Source organism: Pantherophis guttatus, chromosome 6 (assembly GCF_059756535.1).
Source record: "Pantherophis guttatus breed Tessera chromosome 6, ASM5975653v1, whole genome shotgun sequence".
NCBI lineage: Eukaryota > Metazoa > Chordata > Lepidosauria > Squamata > Colubridae > Pantherophis > Pantherophis guttatus.
Genome location: NC_142068.1, coordinates 30,772,907 through 30,791,499, shown reverse-complemented (window position 1 = coordinate 30,791,499; position 18,593 = coordinate 30,772,907). Strand labels below are relative to the sequence as shown.

Sequence of the window (18,593 nt, the reverse complement as noted above, 5' to 3'; positions counted from 1 at the left end):
TTGCTACCTTATAAGAACCATAATAAGGGAATATAAAGGACTTAAAAGTGCCACTCAACAGTACTACACAAAGTAGTAGCAAGGGTCATATCCCTATTGTCAAATTCATGGTGTTTCTATGGTAGTAGTAGTACTCAAGCAGCAACGTGCAGCTGTGAAGCTACTAGTGAGTATCACAATCTCAAATGTTTCTACATATGTATATCAAATATGGAAAGACATAAAATACAGTTTATACCTGCCCAGAAATAGGAAAATGGAAATCTTGTTAAATGTGACTGACTGGATAAGAATAAAAGGAGAAATTGTGTCTGGGAAATATGGGAAACAGTCTGAAATAATGGCAGTGAAAATATAACAGTTTCCATTGCACAATGTGCTTGCAGTTTCAACTCTCACTGCTTAATCACTGGAATGTGAACATGGTAAGTGAACACTGGGTAAGAATGCTTTTATGAGATCTCTGTCCAATAAAAGATTCTATCCAGCTTATTGGTCTCCCAAAATACTTAGTGAAATGAAGCAACTGAAAAGACAGCCATACCAGTGTTTTTCAACCTTGACAACTTTAAGACATGTGGAGTTCAGTTCCTGATTTCCACCGCCATTATCTGGCAGGTGAATTCTGAAAGTTGATGCCCACACATTGTAAAGTTATCAAGGTTAATGAACACTGACTTGGAGTGATGACGGTTAAAAAAAAAACAAAACCCTAAACATTGATGTGACTTAAGCACTGGTAAGATCTCAGTTCTGAATCTATGCAATTATGTCACAGAAACAGTATTAAGATGACTTCAACAAGATCTATGTATATAAGGGGAGTGGGCTGTGGTTCTTTTGGACTTCTTGTCAGCATTTGATAGCACAACTTTATTCATGGAGAAGCAATCAATCAAAAGAAAATTAAATATATCTTGCTAGGAAAAATCAGTTTTAAATTCAGTCCAACATTCATCTTTGATTAAATAGATAATAGGCCTTAAGTTAATATGATTAACTTAAAATATTGATTAGCTATATATTCTGCATACTAACTGCAAAACTAATTGAGATTTTGGGCATGAATTACCTATTACCATGATGACAAAAAGATGTTTTAATTTATATACATTCTACTGTTGATCCAAGAAAACAAGGACATTTTATTGACATTTATATATTTAGAATTTGAAGGAGAAGAATTTCTTGTATGAATTTTATTAGATTTTTTGGGGGTGGTGCTAGTCTTCTTAGGCAGACTAGACAGGCAACATGATTAAATGAGCTAATTCTGCTTATTGTAAGGCTACATTAATAGAACCTTGCAGGTTGAAAGAACAGCTCTCCTGCCATCTTCTTTACAGTCTGAGAAACTAGGAAAGGTCCTTTCTTAGCCTCTTGCTTCACCCACTATCCAGCTGGGGAATACACCCTCTTTTATCTGTTTCCTAGGTATCATCTAATCATCCTATCTCCCAAGGTCTTTCCCACATAAGGTGCTGGGGGAGAGGATAATGTGAATAAGGTACTTCATTATGTATGATTTTAAAAGTTCATTATGAAAAAGCTACAGTTGTAGCTTACAGAAGAAAGCTCCAGTTTGAAAAGCAAAGATTCTTTGTGACAATATAGTAAAAGATGAGCATCTGCTAAGAAAATCCACTATGGAATACATTTATATGTGTTTATTGAAACTATTTGCAGAAGACTTATGTGCTGTTTTTCTGTTTGCAAGCCTGTTGCTTGTTGCTGTGAGATTTTGTTGGTGCTAAATCTTTGTATAATTTTCTATCTATCTATGAATGAAATGGCTCATAGGCTGAATCCAATGAAACTGTGGTAAATCTGATAAGAATGATGGACACTTGAGCTGTATTTCCAAATTGCAATGAACTTGGCTGACATTGAAGATAAGAAAAAGCAATCAAAATATCCGAGGAACACAATTCTCATACATAGTATGTGGGTGCTGACATTTTATATTTATTCTTTACACCAATCCAGATTTTGTCAGCATGCTGTTTATCTAAGCTTCTTTATTATACTTCCAATGCAGTTATTTTCAGCTACTGTTTTATTGTAACAGTCTGACATGATTGTAAACAAGCAAACAAAGCTTGAACTATATATGGAATCAGCGGTAAGAAATAGTTGAATTACAAAGCAATAATGCAAGCACATTCTTCCTTGGTTACACTATTAAACTTTTTAAGTTCTTAAATATACTATAAAATAGCTAGATTTATCTGGAGTTCACAGATATATTTTAACAATAAGATCACTAAGAGATGACACTGATTTGACACGTTCCGTGCACCTTTGGCGTTTAGTCATGCTGGCCACATGGCCAGGGAGAAGTCTTCAGACAGCACTGGCTCTTCTGCTTTGAAACAGAGATTACTATCACCCCTAGAGTCGGGAATGTCTAGCACATATGTGCGAGAGGAACTTTTACCTTAAAGTTTATTATTGAAGACAGATACTCATGTCAAGTCCTCATTCCCTATTACCTGTTCTCTAAAGCCTACTTTTACATTCTTGAAAACTCTTGATATCAGGACCTCTTTGAAGAGGAGGCTTATCAAATGGATGATGGAAGAAACCAACTTTTTACTATGTCCCTAGGGTCAGTAAGGCCTTTAGCAATGTTGCAATAGTCTAATGTTGAATCAATCTGAGGAATGGGCAATATTTCTCATTGTTCTGAATGTTGTATTACTTTCTAATAGGCTGATTCAGAATTGAAAGTTACGTTGCAATCTAGAAACACTAATGTAGCAGAAAAGAGATATTATAATCTCTGTTGCAAAAATATCATAAAGGAAGAGGGGCAACAACAACACAGTACTACAAATTTTTGTCTTGTTTTAGACAGCTATTATTATTCTTTCCAGTGATCTATGTCCTATTATAGTCGTAGAATATGTGATCCTCTAGAACAGTGATGGCGAACCTTTTAGACACCGAGTACTCAAACTATGCACACGCGCATGCCCAAACTGAAATGTGTGTGTGCGTGCACAAATGCAGACATGTGCGCATGTGCTGATATGTACATTTGCAGCAGAGACCCAAAGACAAGCTGTCCGGTGGGAGGTGGGACATCCCAACACCCGCAGCGTGACAAAAGGTAAGTTATTTTTCTTTCATGAGCTTCTGTTTTGTTGTTTGCAGGGAAACAGAACCTCACAAAAGAAACACCATGGAGATCTGACCTGGGATGACGGCGCAAGTGCCAGCAGAGAGGGCTTTGCATGCCATCTCTGGCACGCGTGCCATAGGTTCGCTATCACAGCTCTAAAACCTGAACAAAAGTTCTCTTCTCTGAACACAACAGGCAGAAGCTAGTTAATGATATATGTTTCTCTTTTCTTGTCCAGTTTATTCTGAATAGAAGTTTTATTTCTCTTTCAGGCAGCTGCCTAGGTAGATTCAGTCTGTGACAGCTAGATACATATGACCACTGGGCTTTAGACACCTATGTCTGGAACCAGATTTAAACACTTGCAGGATTATCTATGTTGCCACTGTCAGATTGATCGAAGACTATTTAGCAGGGGGCTATCTAAAGCTGAGATTTTTCAAGATGAATTTAAAGGAAAGCCCTCATTGGCCTAAAAGCAGGTAGGATGGAATCAAAGTCCCATAGAAAGTGTGTTTTAAAAATTTCCTGGACTTCCGGTGGCACTGTAGGCATTGATGATCATTCCCTTCGGAGCGCTAGCTCCGCGATCGCATTAAAGCCGCTAGAACAGCAAAAATCAGCTGTCTAGTGGTTTGGAAACTTTCCCCTCGGGAAAAGGGGGAAAACAGAGCTGCCAGGAGTGGGTAGAGCTCCCCAAGAGCCCCAGGAGTAATTCTGGGGCTTGAAGGGTGAGAGCTCCCTGGAAGCCCGACAGAGCTCCGGATCCGGGATGCTTTTGCTTTAAGCAGAACAAGACGCTGCGACCAGCCCTGAAACAATCTTTCAAAATACTGGATACAAAAGCAGGCAGAGCAAAGGCAGGAGTGATCATAATTGCAAGTACCAAACTTTAACTCTGAATGTGTATTATATACTTCCTTCTGGATTATTAAGGGAAGAAAGAGAAAGGAAATGGCACCGGAGCTTTAATGGGGCATGGAAGTGAAAGTTAAGAGCAAAGTATCATCTAGTGCTGACAGCTCGTGTTTAAAATTATTGGATTTTATTTTAAGAGAATGAAGATTTAAAATTGACTTTAGACGAATCAAAAAATTTACTGAGGACTTGAAATTAACTTGATTTAGTGGACTTATTGTTTTGGCTGTTGCAAAAGTTTAAAATTAAAATTGAAAATTAGAAAATGGCTTCAAGACAAATAAAAACTGTTGCGGCTAAAAGTGCTGGGGGATCACCAGCCCAACTATCTAAATTGCAATCTTTGTCAGCTCCAATGGAACCACAAATATTAACACTGGAAGTTTTGCAGGAAGCTTTAAAGACACAAGCCTCTGTTTTAGAGGAAAAAATTACTTCTGTCTTTGAAGAAAAAATGCAGGATGTGGCTGAAGAGATGGCAGAAATTAAAGAGGTAATTTAAATTCGAAATAAGGAAATCAGAGAATATATTGTTTTGGCATTTCAGGGTCTGGCAAGCCATATTGAAGGGCTGGATGAAAGAGTGGAAGAAATTAATCAATCCAATGTGGATTTGGAAAATAAAATGGGTGAGGTCCAGACAAAGATGGAGAGGGCAGACTTAGAAGTGACAATGATATAATATAGGGCGATGGAGTTTGCCCTGAGGGTAAGAGGCCTGAGAGAAAATAATCAAGAGAATTTGCGAGAGATCTTTGCAGAAGCCCTTGCACAGATAATTGGAGAACAAAAGGCAGATCTTGAATGGCAAATTGACAAAATTTATCGTGTTAACTCATGGGTTGCCAGACAGAAACATTTACCAAGAGATATTGTAATCTACTTTACAACAAGGAGGATACGAAATGAAATTTTACAAGCTTCCTAGGAGGTTTTAATATTGAAAGAAATTCCCCCCAAAATGCTGAGAACCAGAAAGGGCTATGCTTTTTTTCCAAAAGAGGATCAAGACCATAGTCAGCCAAAGAACTATAGGCCTATATTGCTTTTAAATACAGATTACAAGATTTTTGCTAAAATATTAGCAAATAGGTTAATGCTAGTTATGCAACAAACGATTCATGTTTTGGTTTTATAAACTGGTTTTATAAATGGGAGACAAATGAAAAGTAACGTAAGGCAAATAGTTAACATATTGGAATATCTGGGGAATAACAACCAAGTCCCTGCGGCGCTTATATTTTTGGACGCGGAGAAGGCATTTGATTGATTGAATTGGAATTTTTTATTGAAAATAATAGAATTTTACACAATCTATTAAGGCAATATACAGAAACAAACAGCACAAATAATAATTAATGGTAGTTTAACAGAAACTTTTAATATTGAAAAAGGAACAAGACAAGGATGTCCTTTGTCTCCATTACTGTTTATTTTGACTTTGGAATTTTTGTTGAATAAAATAAGTGGTTCAGATAAAATAAAGGGAATTAAAATTAGGCATTATGATTATAGATTACGAGCATTTGCAGATGACTTGATTGTTACTTTAATCCAACCAGTGCAATCGGTTATAGGTTTAATGGATATAATTAATCAATATGGACAAGTATCTGGATTTAAAATAAATGCAGGGAAAACAAAGATAATAACTAAAAATATGACTATAAATCAAAAAGAAGAAATAGAAAGAATAACAGGATTTGAAATAGTAAAGAAGGTTAAATATTTAGGGGTTTATATTGTGACTTCAAATGTAAAATTATACAAGTATAATTACGAACCGTTGTGGCAAAAAAATACAGAAAGAGATGGAAAACTGGAAAAAACTACAACTGTCTTTGTTGGGAAGAATAGCAGCAGTAAAAATGAATGTTTTACCAAAGTTTTTATTTCTTTTTCAAATGATACCAATACTTAAAAAAGATGCAAATTTGAAGGAATGGCAGAAGGGTATCAGTAACTTTGTTTGGGCAGGAAAGAGACCGAGAATAAAGCAAAAAATAATGCAAGATATACGTGAGAGAGGAGGTCTCAAAATGCCCAATTTAAGATTGTATTATGAGGCAGCTGCCCTTTCAGCAATTAGTGATTCGACTAACCCAACAGAAGAGAGAATATTGAATATAGAGGGATATGATTTTGTATATGGCTGGCATGCATATTTATTATATGATAAAAAGGTGCATAAGAATTTTAAATGTCATATATTAAGGAATGCGTTATTACATGTCTGGAAAAAGTATCAATATAAAATAAACAATAAATAAACAACAACAACAAAATACCTATATGGGCAATACCCAGTCATGCGATAGAGAATATAAGTGTATAACAAAAACAAGATGTGATTATTTACAAAGAGCTTCTTATTATGGAAAGAGGCACACTGCAGTTAAAATCTTTGAATGTATTAAAAGAAGAAAGGATAATTCAAACTTGGTTTCAGTATGGAGAGCTGCAAGCTAGATGGAAAGAGGATCAGAAAATTGGTATCTTGCAAAATGAGGAAAACTTGGTAAAACAAATTAGAGACCAAGGTCAAATGCACATAAAAAGGTTGTATAATGTATTGATAGAGATAGATTCAGAAATGGAGTTAGTCAAAGACTGTATGATAAAATGGGCACAAAATATTGAGGAACCAATAATGATGGAAATGTGGGAAAAAATATGGGTTAGAAATGTAAAATTTATGCCCAAAACTTGAGAGAAAATTTTTATAAAATGTCTTTTAGATGGCATCTAGATCCTAAAAAGTTAGCTTGTATGTATCCAGGTTTACAATCCAAGTGTTGGAGATGTAAGTGTGATGATGCCACGTATTATCATATATGGTGGACATGTAAAAAAATCAAGGCATTTTGGATAAAAATATGGTGGATTATGCAAAATATTCTTAAAAAGAAGATAAAGTTTACCCCACAGTTGTTTTTATTGGGTATAATTACAGATTGTACGGTTACAGAGACTAATTTGATTTTGAACTTAATAACCGCAGCCAGACTTTTGGTAGCGCAGTACTGGAAGAAGGAAGATCTACCTACTATTGAAGAATGGACACTAAAAGTAGTGAATTTAGCGGAGATGGCTAAAATGTCAGCATATTTGAAGGATCACTCAAATGAAAGATATATATTGGAATGGAGAAGATGGATTGACTAAAAAGTTTCAAATAGCTTGTGAATGAAAAAAAAGATATTTAAGGGAATTCTTATATTTAGTCATGTAAAGGGGAGTTAAAGTGCAAGAGGGAGATAGGAGTTTATAGATAGTTTGCATATGTTAGCTTATGTTTGTTAAATGCTATACCCTGTATTTTGCTCTGGGAAGTCCAGGTGGGGGGGAGGAGGGGTGGGTTGGGAGGGGGGAGAAGGGGTGGGAAAATTGTTTGTAAATTTTTTTTTAAAAAACTTTTCAATAAAAATAAAAAAAAATCCTGACTACTCAGTATAATATTTAGTAATATACTAAACTTATGGAACAGATTCCCCAAATGTACACAGTGTGTTCTGTATACTATTATCACAGTAAATATTTGAATCTAAACGATGACCAAATGAAAGACCAAATGGCTCTTTGCTGCTATCTAGTCCACATCTGGATTTTTGCATTTAATGTTGGATAGCTCTAATTTGACAGAAGAATTGAACCAGGGTTTTCTGCTGCCGAAATTTACTAGGATCAAACTGCTGCAATTTTGGTAAATAGCACTACTAATTATCTTTGCTTAAAGGATACACACACACACACACACACATACACAAACACTATTGTAAGTCAATTAGATAATCTTTCTTTTTAAAAATCTAGATTTGTTTTGGCTAAACAATAAAAGGAAGTAACAATTTATGATCAGAAAAGTCATTCTGAATGATACATCTAATTTACAGTTTACATCAAATATAAATTGCACAATATCATAATTATTCCTCCAAGCCCCCCAGTTCTGTCTTCAAAAAGACAACTTCTATTTAAACCCAGTGCAATAGCACATTTTCAATCTACAGTTAATAAATTAACCAATTAATAAGAGTGATTTGTCAGCAAAGGTTTCCAGTTGTATGTGTGAAGCAAGAAGAATATTAAATGAGCAATGTGAAAATTATATGCAATAAAAACAGTATTTGTCATCCAACTCTGAAATAGTTGGCAGGAGACACCAATGCTGAATAAAATTAGGACTATAAATGTATTAGTTTACAGCACTTTTCCCCAAATTTGCAGGCTTCAAATGAACCACAATTACCACCAGAATGGATGAACATAGCTTAAAGAGCTCTTGTAGTACAGTGGACTAAAGCACTGTTATTAACATCTGCTGCTTGCAATTACTGCAAGTTCAAATCTCACCAGACTCAAGGTTGACTCAGCCTTTCATCCTTTCAAAGGTAGGTAAAATGAGGACCCAGATTGTGGGGGCAATAAGCTGACTTTGTATAAATATACAAAAGTATGAAGGCTATTGCTTAACGCATTGTAAGCTGCCCTGAGTCTCCAGAGAAGGGCGGCATATAAATTAAAGCTAAATAAATAAATAAATAAATAAATAAATAAATAAATAAATAAATAAATAAATAAATAAAATTTGAGACTATACTAGTCCTAACACATCTTGGGGTGCCAAACTGAAATAAGCTAATTTAAATGAAGCACATCTCAAGATATACACTCCAGAAAAACTATTCAAATAAGGAATAAGAACAGGAAATACACTTAAAAATATTTCAGAATTTCACCCACTAACATTGAGATCCCTTTTAATTATTCATGGCTATCTATGCTTTATATATGACAACCCCACCCCCAACGAAGAAAAAATATTGCTAAAGGAATAGAGGTAAAAATTAATTGGATGAACAAATAACTTTTCTAAGAAGAAATTATAAACTAATGATATTTACCTGATTTGGAGCCATGCAAGCATTGATGTAGTGCCACCTCCTAACACCCAGACTGTGAAGAAGACAATTAGTAAAGTAGTTGTAAACATCATTTGCTTGGGCTGAGATTCTGTGTCCCGAATAGCTAGTGCAAATGCTATTGCACCACGTAGACCTTCAGAAAAAAAAGGAAGGGAAGACAAAGGGCTTAAAATTATTGTAATATAATACAATAAGATGATGAAGGGAGGAGAACTTGTGGCTCAGAGGTTAATACAACTGCCTAACATGCAGGCAGACCAAGTTCGAATCCAAGTAAGGGTAAGGCTAGCTGATGAGAGCTAAATAGCTTGAAATAGAGCTATACTAGTCTCCCTTTATTTCTTTATCAGCGAAATATAAATTATATATATAAATATAAATTATATATATATAAATAAATGTAGACTATTCCAGATTATGTCCTAAGAAGGGAAATAATTACAGAGGAGAGAGATGGTTTAGCGATGGAACATATAGGTGAGACAATAAGGTTTGGATGGAAAAATTCAGAGAAAGGTCAAGAGAAAGCATGGAGCTCATTAGATTAGCTCTATGTAATCTACCCCAAGTAGACCTGGGGCTGTCCTTAAAGAGTATTCAGAAACAGCAGTTGTACAAAATACAGGTGCTTGTATAAATCCAGTTTTGCAAACCCTGCCTTGGTTGCTAATAGATTTCTGGGTCTTATTTAAGATATTTTGTCCTATAAAGCCTTTATGGTTGTCCCCCATGCAGGACCACACTTTTCAGAGTTAAGCAAGGGTGCACTGCTGTTCTGTGGCAGCCTTGATGTTTGAGTATCCTCTCTGTGGAGATCTGGCTAGTTCAATCTTTGTTAGTTTTTTGGAAATTTTTGAAGACTGAGTAATTTCTGAGAGCCATCCTTTGCTTTCATATTGCCATCTTCATTTTTATTATGTGTGGTTGTATTATTTCATTCTTGTGTGTTTTTATTTTGTACCATATTTTAACTAGCATCTAAGCTGCCCATAGAATTTTGATTGTGCCAACATAGAAGTACTTAATAAGTACATAGCACACGGTTAATTATTTCATTAGTGGACCACAATTCTACCACCACTTAAGCCCTCTGCTAAATTTATTAAAAAGGAGGTTTGTTGTAAACATGAAGAAAAATGCAGCAGTAAATCTAATCAAGTGATCTCATGTAATATAATAAATTATTAGTTAGAAATGAAGGCCTAATTCAGGGAAATTAAACTGGAGTTGGTAAACACATGTGAAAGTATTGGCTTAATTATAAATGAAGAATGTCACAGAAATATGAATTAAGGTCATCTAGTTTGCCGCTAGTCATAGAGTAAAAACGAAACAAATGTTATAAATGGCAATGTCCCTGGGAAACAAAATGAATGAAAGTCCTGAATGATGCCATCTGCTCTTTTGGTGAGAGGGAATTGGCAGGCACAATTTCAGCACTGACATGATCATAACCTATTGTGATGTACTTATCCTAAACTATTAAAAAAGATACAAACAGCTTTTCTTGTGAATATAAAGCCAAATGAATGCACCACATACACCTGAAATTACACAGCGTATTTACAAAAATAGATGTCTAAATCTTTCTATGGGAAAGTTTTAATTTGAATTACTATTACATCAGGTAGTGCTTTGACATTTATTTAGATGCAGATTATATTTTATCTTCTGAATGGGCATTCATCTTACAATTCTGCATATTCAAGGCTCATTTTAGGATTTCTAGGTGCAGCTCGTTTTATTGGTTAGAGAAACAAACTATTAGGTTTTACCTTCCTCTGTAAAATGATGAAAGTTTTTTTCTCTATAAAATAAATATAAATATATTGTATATAACTGTATAAATATCTATACAGTTATATCAGTGTCTTGTTTGAATTACTAGTTTAATTTAGAAGACAGCCTGTTACATTGAAATTATAATTTGCTTAATATTTTTTTCCAGAGAACAATAATGTAGGTATTATAAAAGTCTTGTTCCTTGTGTAAAATATAGTTATTTCTTTTATGTATTAAGTACCCATGAGAGTTCCTTTTGTAAAATATGCCATATTGCCAGTAGTAGGTTTCAATTTTGTTTGCTACAAAATTTTGTTTGCTTGTGGGCGCATGTGTGTGACGCTTCTGCACATGCGCAGAGATGTCCAGGCAGATGGGCCGAGCCTCCCGCCACTACTGGTTCTCCCAAACCAGTAGGGTGAACTGGTAGAAACCCACCACTGCATATTGCTGACTCTCACTTAGTTTATTTATTGTGCTGATTTATGGAACAGACTGCATCTCCATCATTTATTCTATTTTGTTTATTTTGTATATTTAGCTTTAACTTACATGATTGCAAAAGCATCTTCATATTATAGCTTAAAACCAATCTTTTATTAAGCACCCTTATCTAAACATTTTAAATTCCCCTAGCATGAACATTTGTTTTTAAAGGAAGACAGTTTGAACAAAGAATTAAGTCAAGTTTTAGAATTAGAATCCATACAAGTCCATCCCAATCAGATGAATGTTTTAGCTTTTCTTGCTTCTCAGAATGGGCTAAATTTTGTCTCATTGTTTTCATATAATCATATTATTTTATTATAGTTTAGAAACCTCTTTCAGAAATAAACACTGTCGTGACCAATAACCCCAGTAAGACCCCATCTAATTATATATTGATTACGGATACTTTTTGCAGAATGTACCTTTATGAAATGAATAAATAATGAACAAAATTGTCAGCCTTAACTGCTTTAAGAACTAGCAGTTTTTATTGTATGTCTTACATATTATATGTTATTGGACACAAATTTTAAGTAGCTCTTTTGGAAAACAAAGAAAATGAAATCAACATTTAGCTGCTTGTCAGCAGCTATCTAGAGGTGATCAAATCCTCCCTCCCTCCCACTTTCAAACAGCCATCACATGGATATCCCCACCTTAAGGCAGAATTTGAACTTCATGCCCCCAATGGTACTTACTACACTAATATTCTTTTATAAACATAAAAATCTATTAAAAGTTTAAGAAAAAGGAGTCTCTTAATTTTCTACCACCCAAACATTAAAAAATATTGGTGTACCTTAAACATTAGTTATCGTAGTACAAACATTCATGAATTATATCTTTCCCAAAACCATCCTTCCATCCATCCATCCATCCATCCATCCATCCATCCATCCATCTTTATTTGATTCAACTGCCACTAGTTATTAATGATTATTTAAAACTTATTTAATTCCTGGCACTCCATATTAACTACAACTTGATTTCATTTTCTTTATTTTCCAAAAGAGTCACATAAATGATTTTGACTGTAAGCATTTTAGCAGTCATCTCCCCCTCCCCCCCCAAATCTGCTGAAAGGTGTGGTCTGAATATGATTCTTGAACCACAAATCACTTATTCTCACAAAAAAAGAGCTATGATAGAGGCTCTAACTGGAGGAAACATTTTCTGCTTTCAAAGGTATATTTCTGGTCTTGAGATTATGAGTATTTTTAAATTTAATTTATTAGGTTGACATATAAAGAAAATATAGATTTCTATACATACTATTATACATTGTGATGATGACTATTCTTCATCTACAAACTAGTGATTGTTTAAAATATTTAAGATTTATGGGAAAACAAGACAAATTTTAAAATGCTTATGTTATGATAAACAAGCATTCTTTTGAACTTCTAAATAATCAGCAAACATACGTGGTGAGAAGGGGGCAAAGAAATTTAATAAATAAATAAATAAATTTTGGGATGCCTCTTTTTTATAACCTCCTCTTCCATTCTGGGTATTTAAATTCATTGAGTGTGTAATTAGGTTAAATGAGAGATAGAATAGTTCTTGTTTAATGACTGGTCTCTTAACAACTGTTTAAAGTTACAGTAGTTTGAAAAAAGGTACTTATGATCCTTCCTTGAAGGTCACTGCACCTCGGGCAGAAAATAGCAAAAAATGCCCGTTGAATATGCTAGAATCATTTAATGACCCTATGATTCATTTAATGACTTCAGTGACTCACTTTGTGACCATCACAAAGAGTCATAAGATTGAGCCAAGTCACATGGTGACCAGCTTAATGACCACAATGGCTTATGACCAAAATTCTGGGTCAGTTGTGACTGTAAATTGAAGATTACCTGTAGTCAAATGGAAATACTGATAGTCAATTGCACATTTTAAAGATAGATATTTTCTTCCTCTCCCTGTCAATCTCGTGCAAAAGTATTACCAGTTTCTGAATTCCCCATTAGCCCCTATAAAACCATGTCACAAAGCAGACACGTGCTTTGTTACTTCATGCAAAGAAAGGTCCTAATTGTTCAAAGAATAGGAGTGTGAAAAGAGAGCAAGACCTGAAAGCACTAGTGGTAGTTTTAAAAAAACTCTGCAAGAGGAAGAACATTTGAAAACTCTATGACCCAACTTTCATCTTGCTGAATGTTGCTGCATGCAATTACTTTTTCCTATTCTCCATTGAAATCAGTAGCATAATATGTAATCAGGAACAGGTGGGAGATTTGAAATATTGAAGTAATGGAGTAATTTTTCAATGATTCATTTTCTTAACTGGAATAAAAATAAATCGGCCATTATCTAGTGGGATCAGCCTCATAAGCAATGTAAATATTCAAAAAAATCTGAAGAAATGTGAAAGTTTTTCGCCGACAGTTGACATTCCTGAAAAATGTGTGTCATCATTGTTCCATGCTGAGGCCACTATCCAAACATGCTCTTTTAATGGTCTTTTACAGTGCTATATAACCCTCATTGTACTAATATATTGTATTTTTATATAGGGATAGATTTATATTGCATTTTCTATGTGGGTCAATGACAGTAATTTTTGACTGTGACAGCTAACAGAAAGAAAAGAAAGAACAATGAAGATAGATTTTATATAACTTTAAAGATATGGAGTGATGCTATAAAACATTTACAAATCAAAAAACAATCTAATGCTGGTAATTTATACATACTAGGCATCATATAATATACATGCTTAATATATAATTATAAAGGGCATGCAGATTACATAATATGTAGTGAGTAAAAAAAGATGCATACTTATGTTTGCATCATTTAAAAGCATGCTATAACCCAAGAAATCTTCAGCTGGCCACTATTTCATCAAAGCTAGGGGCAATCTGACATTATTTTAACATGAGAGAGATACCCTCCAAAATGAATAAGCCTGTTCTCCAGAGAATAGAGATGAAACACCATATGGTATACCATCTGAATTTAGTTTCCTCAACTGAGCTGCCACTTTTAAGTCCATTTCATAAACTTTTATAATAGGCATGCTGCACCCGGGTAATTAAAGTGATTAAAATCATTATTGCATATCATCATCAGAGGATAGAGGCCTTTCTGAAATGATAATAAGCCTTCCCAGTGAATGCCATTGATCACAGAGCAATTCTGCTTAGTTGCTACAATATATTTCTCTCCATTTCTTACAAGAAAAGTATAATGGTCATTGCTTGTTCTTCTTTTAAACAAGGAATACAGTGTCTATGGAGATTCTCAATCATCCAGGTTATGGTTGTCCCAAAAGGCAATTGGACTTTCTTGGGTTTTTTCTTTGAAAATGTTTGATTCTTATTCAGTAAGTTTCTATTTAACTATACATAATCATAATCTTTCAACTTCTGACACACACACACACACACACACACTTCTCTTTAGCCAGGTTCTTCCTACGCTAAAGAGAAATACACATAAAGACCTACGAAAAGAAAACATATATATATATATATATATATATATATATATATATATGATATATAGAGAGATATATATCTCCCGCGTAAAATTCAGGCTGGTGCTTCTAGGAGCAATGTATGATCACAGCTGTTTCTTCCTTTTAACTGCCACTGGGGGTGTGAACTGATTGGGTGGGAGCTTGGCTGTGTTCTGATTGGGTGGAGGTGTGTTCTGATTGGTTGTGGGCTTGGCTGTACTCTGATTGGATGGGGACTTGGCTGTGCTCTGATTGGATGGGGGTGTGTTCTGTTTGGGTGGGGGCTTGGTTGTGCTCGGGTTAGTCTGAGTTGCAGGGGGATTTGAGCTGGTGAGCTGCGTTGCTGTTGTTTGGCTTCACGTTCGTGGTCATGCCACATCTTCATGATGGGTGTCAGTTTGCTTCATGTATGGATTGGAGGGGTTTAAAGTGGCTAATGATGCAGCTGTGGTCTGGCTTCTGGTTTGTGGTTGTGCCTTATCATCGGTGTGGGTTTTAGTTTGCTTTTTGAGTGGATGTGTGGTGGTGACATCCTGTGTGGTTTTCGTGAGTGTGGATCTGGTGTCATTCTTTGTGTTAGGGACTTGTTTGTCAATAAGGGTTTCCAAATGGCTGGTAGGCGGGAGGTATCATCTCGTTTATTCATGCTGTGTGGGCGTTTTTCTATCTCGATGGCTTCTCTGATTATTCTGTTGTTAAAGTGTTCAGTTTTGGCGATAGTTCTGGTCTTTTTAAAGTCAATTTCATTTCCTGTGGCTTTAAGGTGTTGGACCAGGGAAGAAGTTCTTAAAGCCACAGGACTTGATGAATTTGTTCTGTGTTGGGCCATGTGTTTGTGAAGTGGTTGTTTTTTTCCTCCAATATACAGGTTTACACATATCTCACTGCATTGTACTGCATATAACACATTGTTTAGTTTGTTTTGTCCTTGGGGCGGACAGGTTTCTGCCTTAATATATTCCTGAGTTTAAAACATACCTGTATATTGCATTGGCTGAAAATCCTCCTGAGCTTTTCAGATATTCCTGCAATGCATGGAATGGCAATGTTGTTCCATTTCTTTGTCTGTTATGAAAGAATTTCTGCTGTGATCTTTTTGTGAAATTGATGAAGGCCTTGTTAAGATAATCTTTCTGAGGGCTTCCTTAATGTGTTTTTGTTCTTTCTCTTTTCTCTCTTTGCTGGTAGGCAAATCTTCAGCCTGGTGGTATAGGGTTCTGATTACTCCAAGTGTGTAATCCAGTGGATGATTCAAATACTGATCTCTGTGCGTGGATTTTCTGTTGAAGCTTCTATCTTCCTTAATGTCCAGGAAGACTAGACTATTTTCCTTAACATCTTTCTGTTAAGATGGAAACCTTCAAATACATTAATTTTGTGGACTGCAACATTAAGTTCTCACATTCAAGGAAAATAATCTAGCCTTCCTGGACTGTGTAGTACACATTAAGGAAGGCAGAAGCAAAGTTCACATTCTGGACCAAGAGGACCACTGATTTGTAAGAAGAGTCAGAGGCCATCTATGTTAAAATTGAACAGCCTTCAACAGAGGGGGAGGGACTGTATTCACTAACTGTATCTCCTGTTTACAATGCAGTTCTTTCAGCAGTTCCAAGAAGGTTCCACGCAATTTGTACTCTGATTCACATGACTCTTAGAATGCAGATGCTCCAACACTGGAAATTTTAAAGATGTTAGATAACCATTTGTCTGAAGTGGTATAGGGTTTCCTGCCTGGGCAGGGCGTTGGACTAGAAGACCTCCAAGGTCTCTTCCAACTCTGTTATTCTAAATTCAGATAAACCCCCAAGTGGTCTCAGTGACTGTCAAAGACCTAATGACTGACCAGATGACTGCAAAGAATATAAATTCTTCCATTCCCTACCAGTCAGTTATAACTGAAGAAGCTTCTTGGATGAGAAACAAAACATTTTCAAAGAAAAAAAACCCCTAAGAAAATCCATTTGCCTTTTGGAAAAAGCATCTCTGAACAACTAATATGGTGATAATATTTCTGTTTATTTTTGTGTTCCTTTTAAAAAATTACAAATCTAAAAACTATAAGGCATAAAATATATTATTTATATTAGCTAGTGGTGAGGTTAAGGTTTCTTTTTGTATCATAGTAGAAACAATCAGCTTACCTGAGAACATCATCATATGTTGAAAGTTCTTTGGAATTTTTTGTTTTCGGCCCACGTTCAAAATAAATGAAATTGGATATATGTTACAGGCTCTTGCTATAAAAACTGCCACCTACATCATTTGGGATTAGAAGCTGAGAAAAATAAGGAAGGACTGTATGATATAAGACCAAGATTAATCAATATTATTTAACTCAGAAGCAGAATTGTGAGTTTAGATGGAAATGGAATTGGAAAAATACAATATTTTGATCGCTATTCACAGTCTGCTCTTTCTTTTAGCATCTTACTTTTTAAAATAATCTTTATAATTCTTTCTTGAACATATTAAATCTAAATTCATATTCCATCTTTTTTAGGCGCATGCTTTGTCCCTAAATCTCTGAGAAATCTTCACTATAGTTTTTTTAGATGTCCCCAAAAAAAATAAATAAATAAAAGAAGAGAGCCAGCTGATGTAGTAGTTAAGATTGCTTGTCCAAAAACCAGGTGACTGTAAATTCTAGGCTTCCCTTAGGCCTGAAAGTCAGCTGGGTGATTTTCGGCCAGTCATTCTCTCTCAGCCCAACCCACTTTACATGATTGTTGTGAATAGGAGATAGGAGTATTAGGTTCAGTATGTTGGCTGTCTTGACCAATATATAAAAAAATGAGATTAAAAAATCCAATATTACTAAAAATAAGAATCAGTAAATATTCTAACCAAGCTGAGCCAAGAAATCTGAGAATGACACAGGGGCCAACATATTGGAAGAGGTCAATCTACATTAAAGAAAAAAAAAGAGATGGTGGGAGACTGGGGGAACCTTAACAGGGTATGCAAACTATTATGTGATATCCTTAATCTCAGGTGCAAGTAAAATAATGCTTCATTCAATGCAGATTAAGTCCTACATGAAAAAAGAGGGGCCAGATTTTCAAAATGCTTTTAGAAAAGGCCAAGAAACATAAGATGTTTTTGCTGATACATGCTGGAAAATAAGAAAGCCAAAGAATATCAAAAAGAAGTCACTAAGTGCTTTATTGATTATAAAAAGGGCTTTGATTGTGTTGATCACATCAAGCTGTAGAATAGGCTCAGAAAAATGGTAAAAAAACATATCATTGTCCTCATGAGAAATTTATATACAGGTCAGGGATGCATAGTACGTACAGAACATGGTTAAAGAAACTACTTCTAGGTTGGCAAATAAGTTAAACAAGGGTGTATACTTGCCCCTTATTTATTCACCCTCTATGTACTGAATATATTAAGAGAAAATGGATTGAAAGGGATGATGTTAGAATAAGGAAGAAATATCAATAATATGTATCATGCTGTTGACAGTACCCTGATAGCCAAAAATGCAAAGAATCTGCAAATTCTAGTAATGAGTTAAGGAGCAAAAGGAAAAAAAAGTGGGACGAAAATTAAACATAAAGATGACCCAATTAATGACAACAGAAGAACTAGCCTTAGAATTAACAGTGAAGATATTGAATTGGTAGATTGCTTCTGCTTTTTAGGATTAACTATCACCAGCAAAGGAACAAACAGTCAAAAAATACACCAAAGACTAATTCTTGGTAGAGCAGCCATGAAGCCCTTAGAAAATATATTTAAATGCAGTGGTGTGTCTATACATTCAGAGATCAGAACTGTGCAAACTATGGTATTCTCTGTGACATTCTATTAAAGCAAAATTTGGACTTTGAAGAAACAAGAAGAAAGAGTATTGATGCTTTTGAACTTTGGTGTTCTGAGT

General features: G+C 35.0%; 1 protein-coding gene across 1 annotated transcript in view; it reads right to left on the bottom strand.

Moving 5' to 3' along the window:
- Positions 1-18,593, bottom strand: part of SLC9A9 (solute carrier family 9 member A9) — a 232,268-nt gene that overhangs the window by 88,872 nt on the left and 124,803 nt on the right. The window contains exons 12-13 of the mRNA XM_034439299.3: positions 16,849-16,960; positions 8,947-9,100 (exon numbers count right to left, since the gene is read on the bottom strand). Of these exons, the coding sequence (XP_034295190.1) occupies positions 8,947-9,100; positions 16,849-16,960 (266 nt within the window). The remainder of the gene's footprint in view (positions 1-8,946; positions 9,101-16,848; positions 16,961-18,593) is intronic.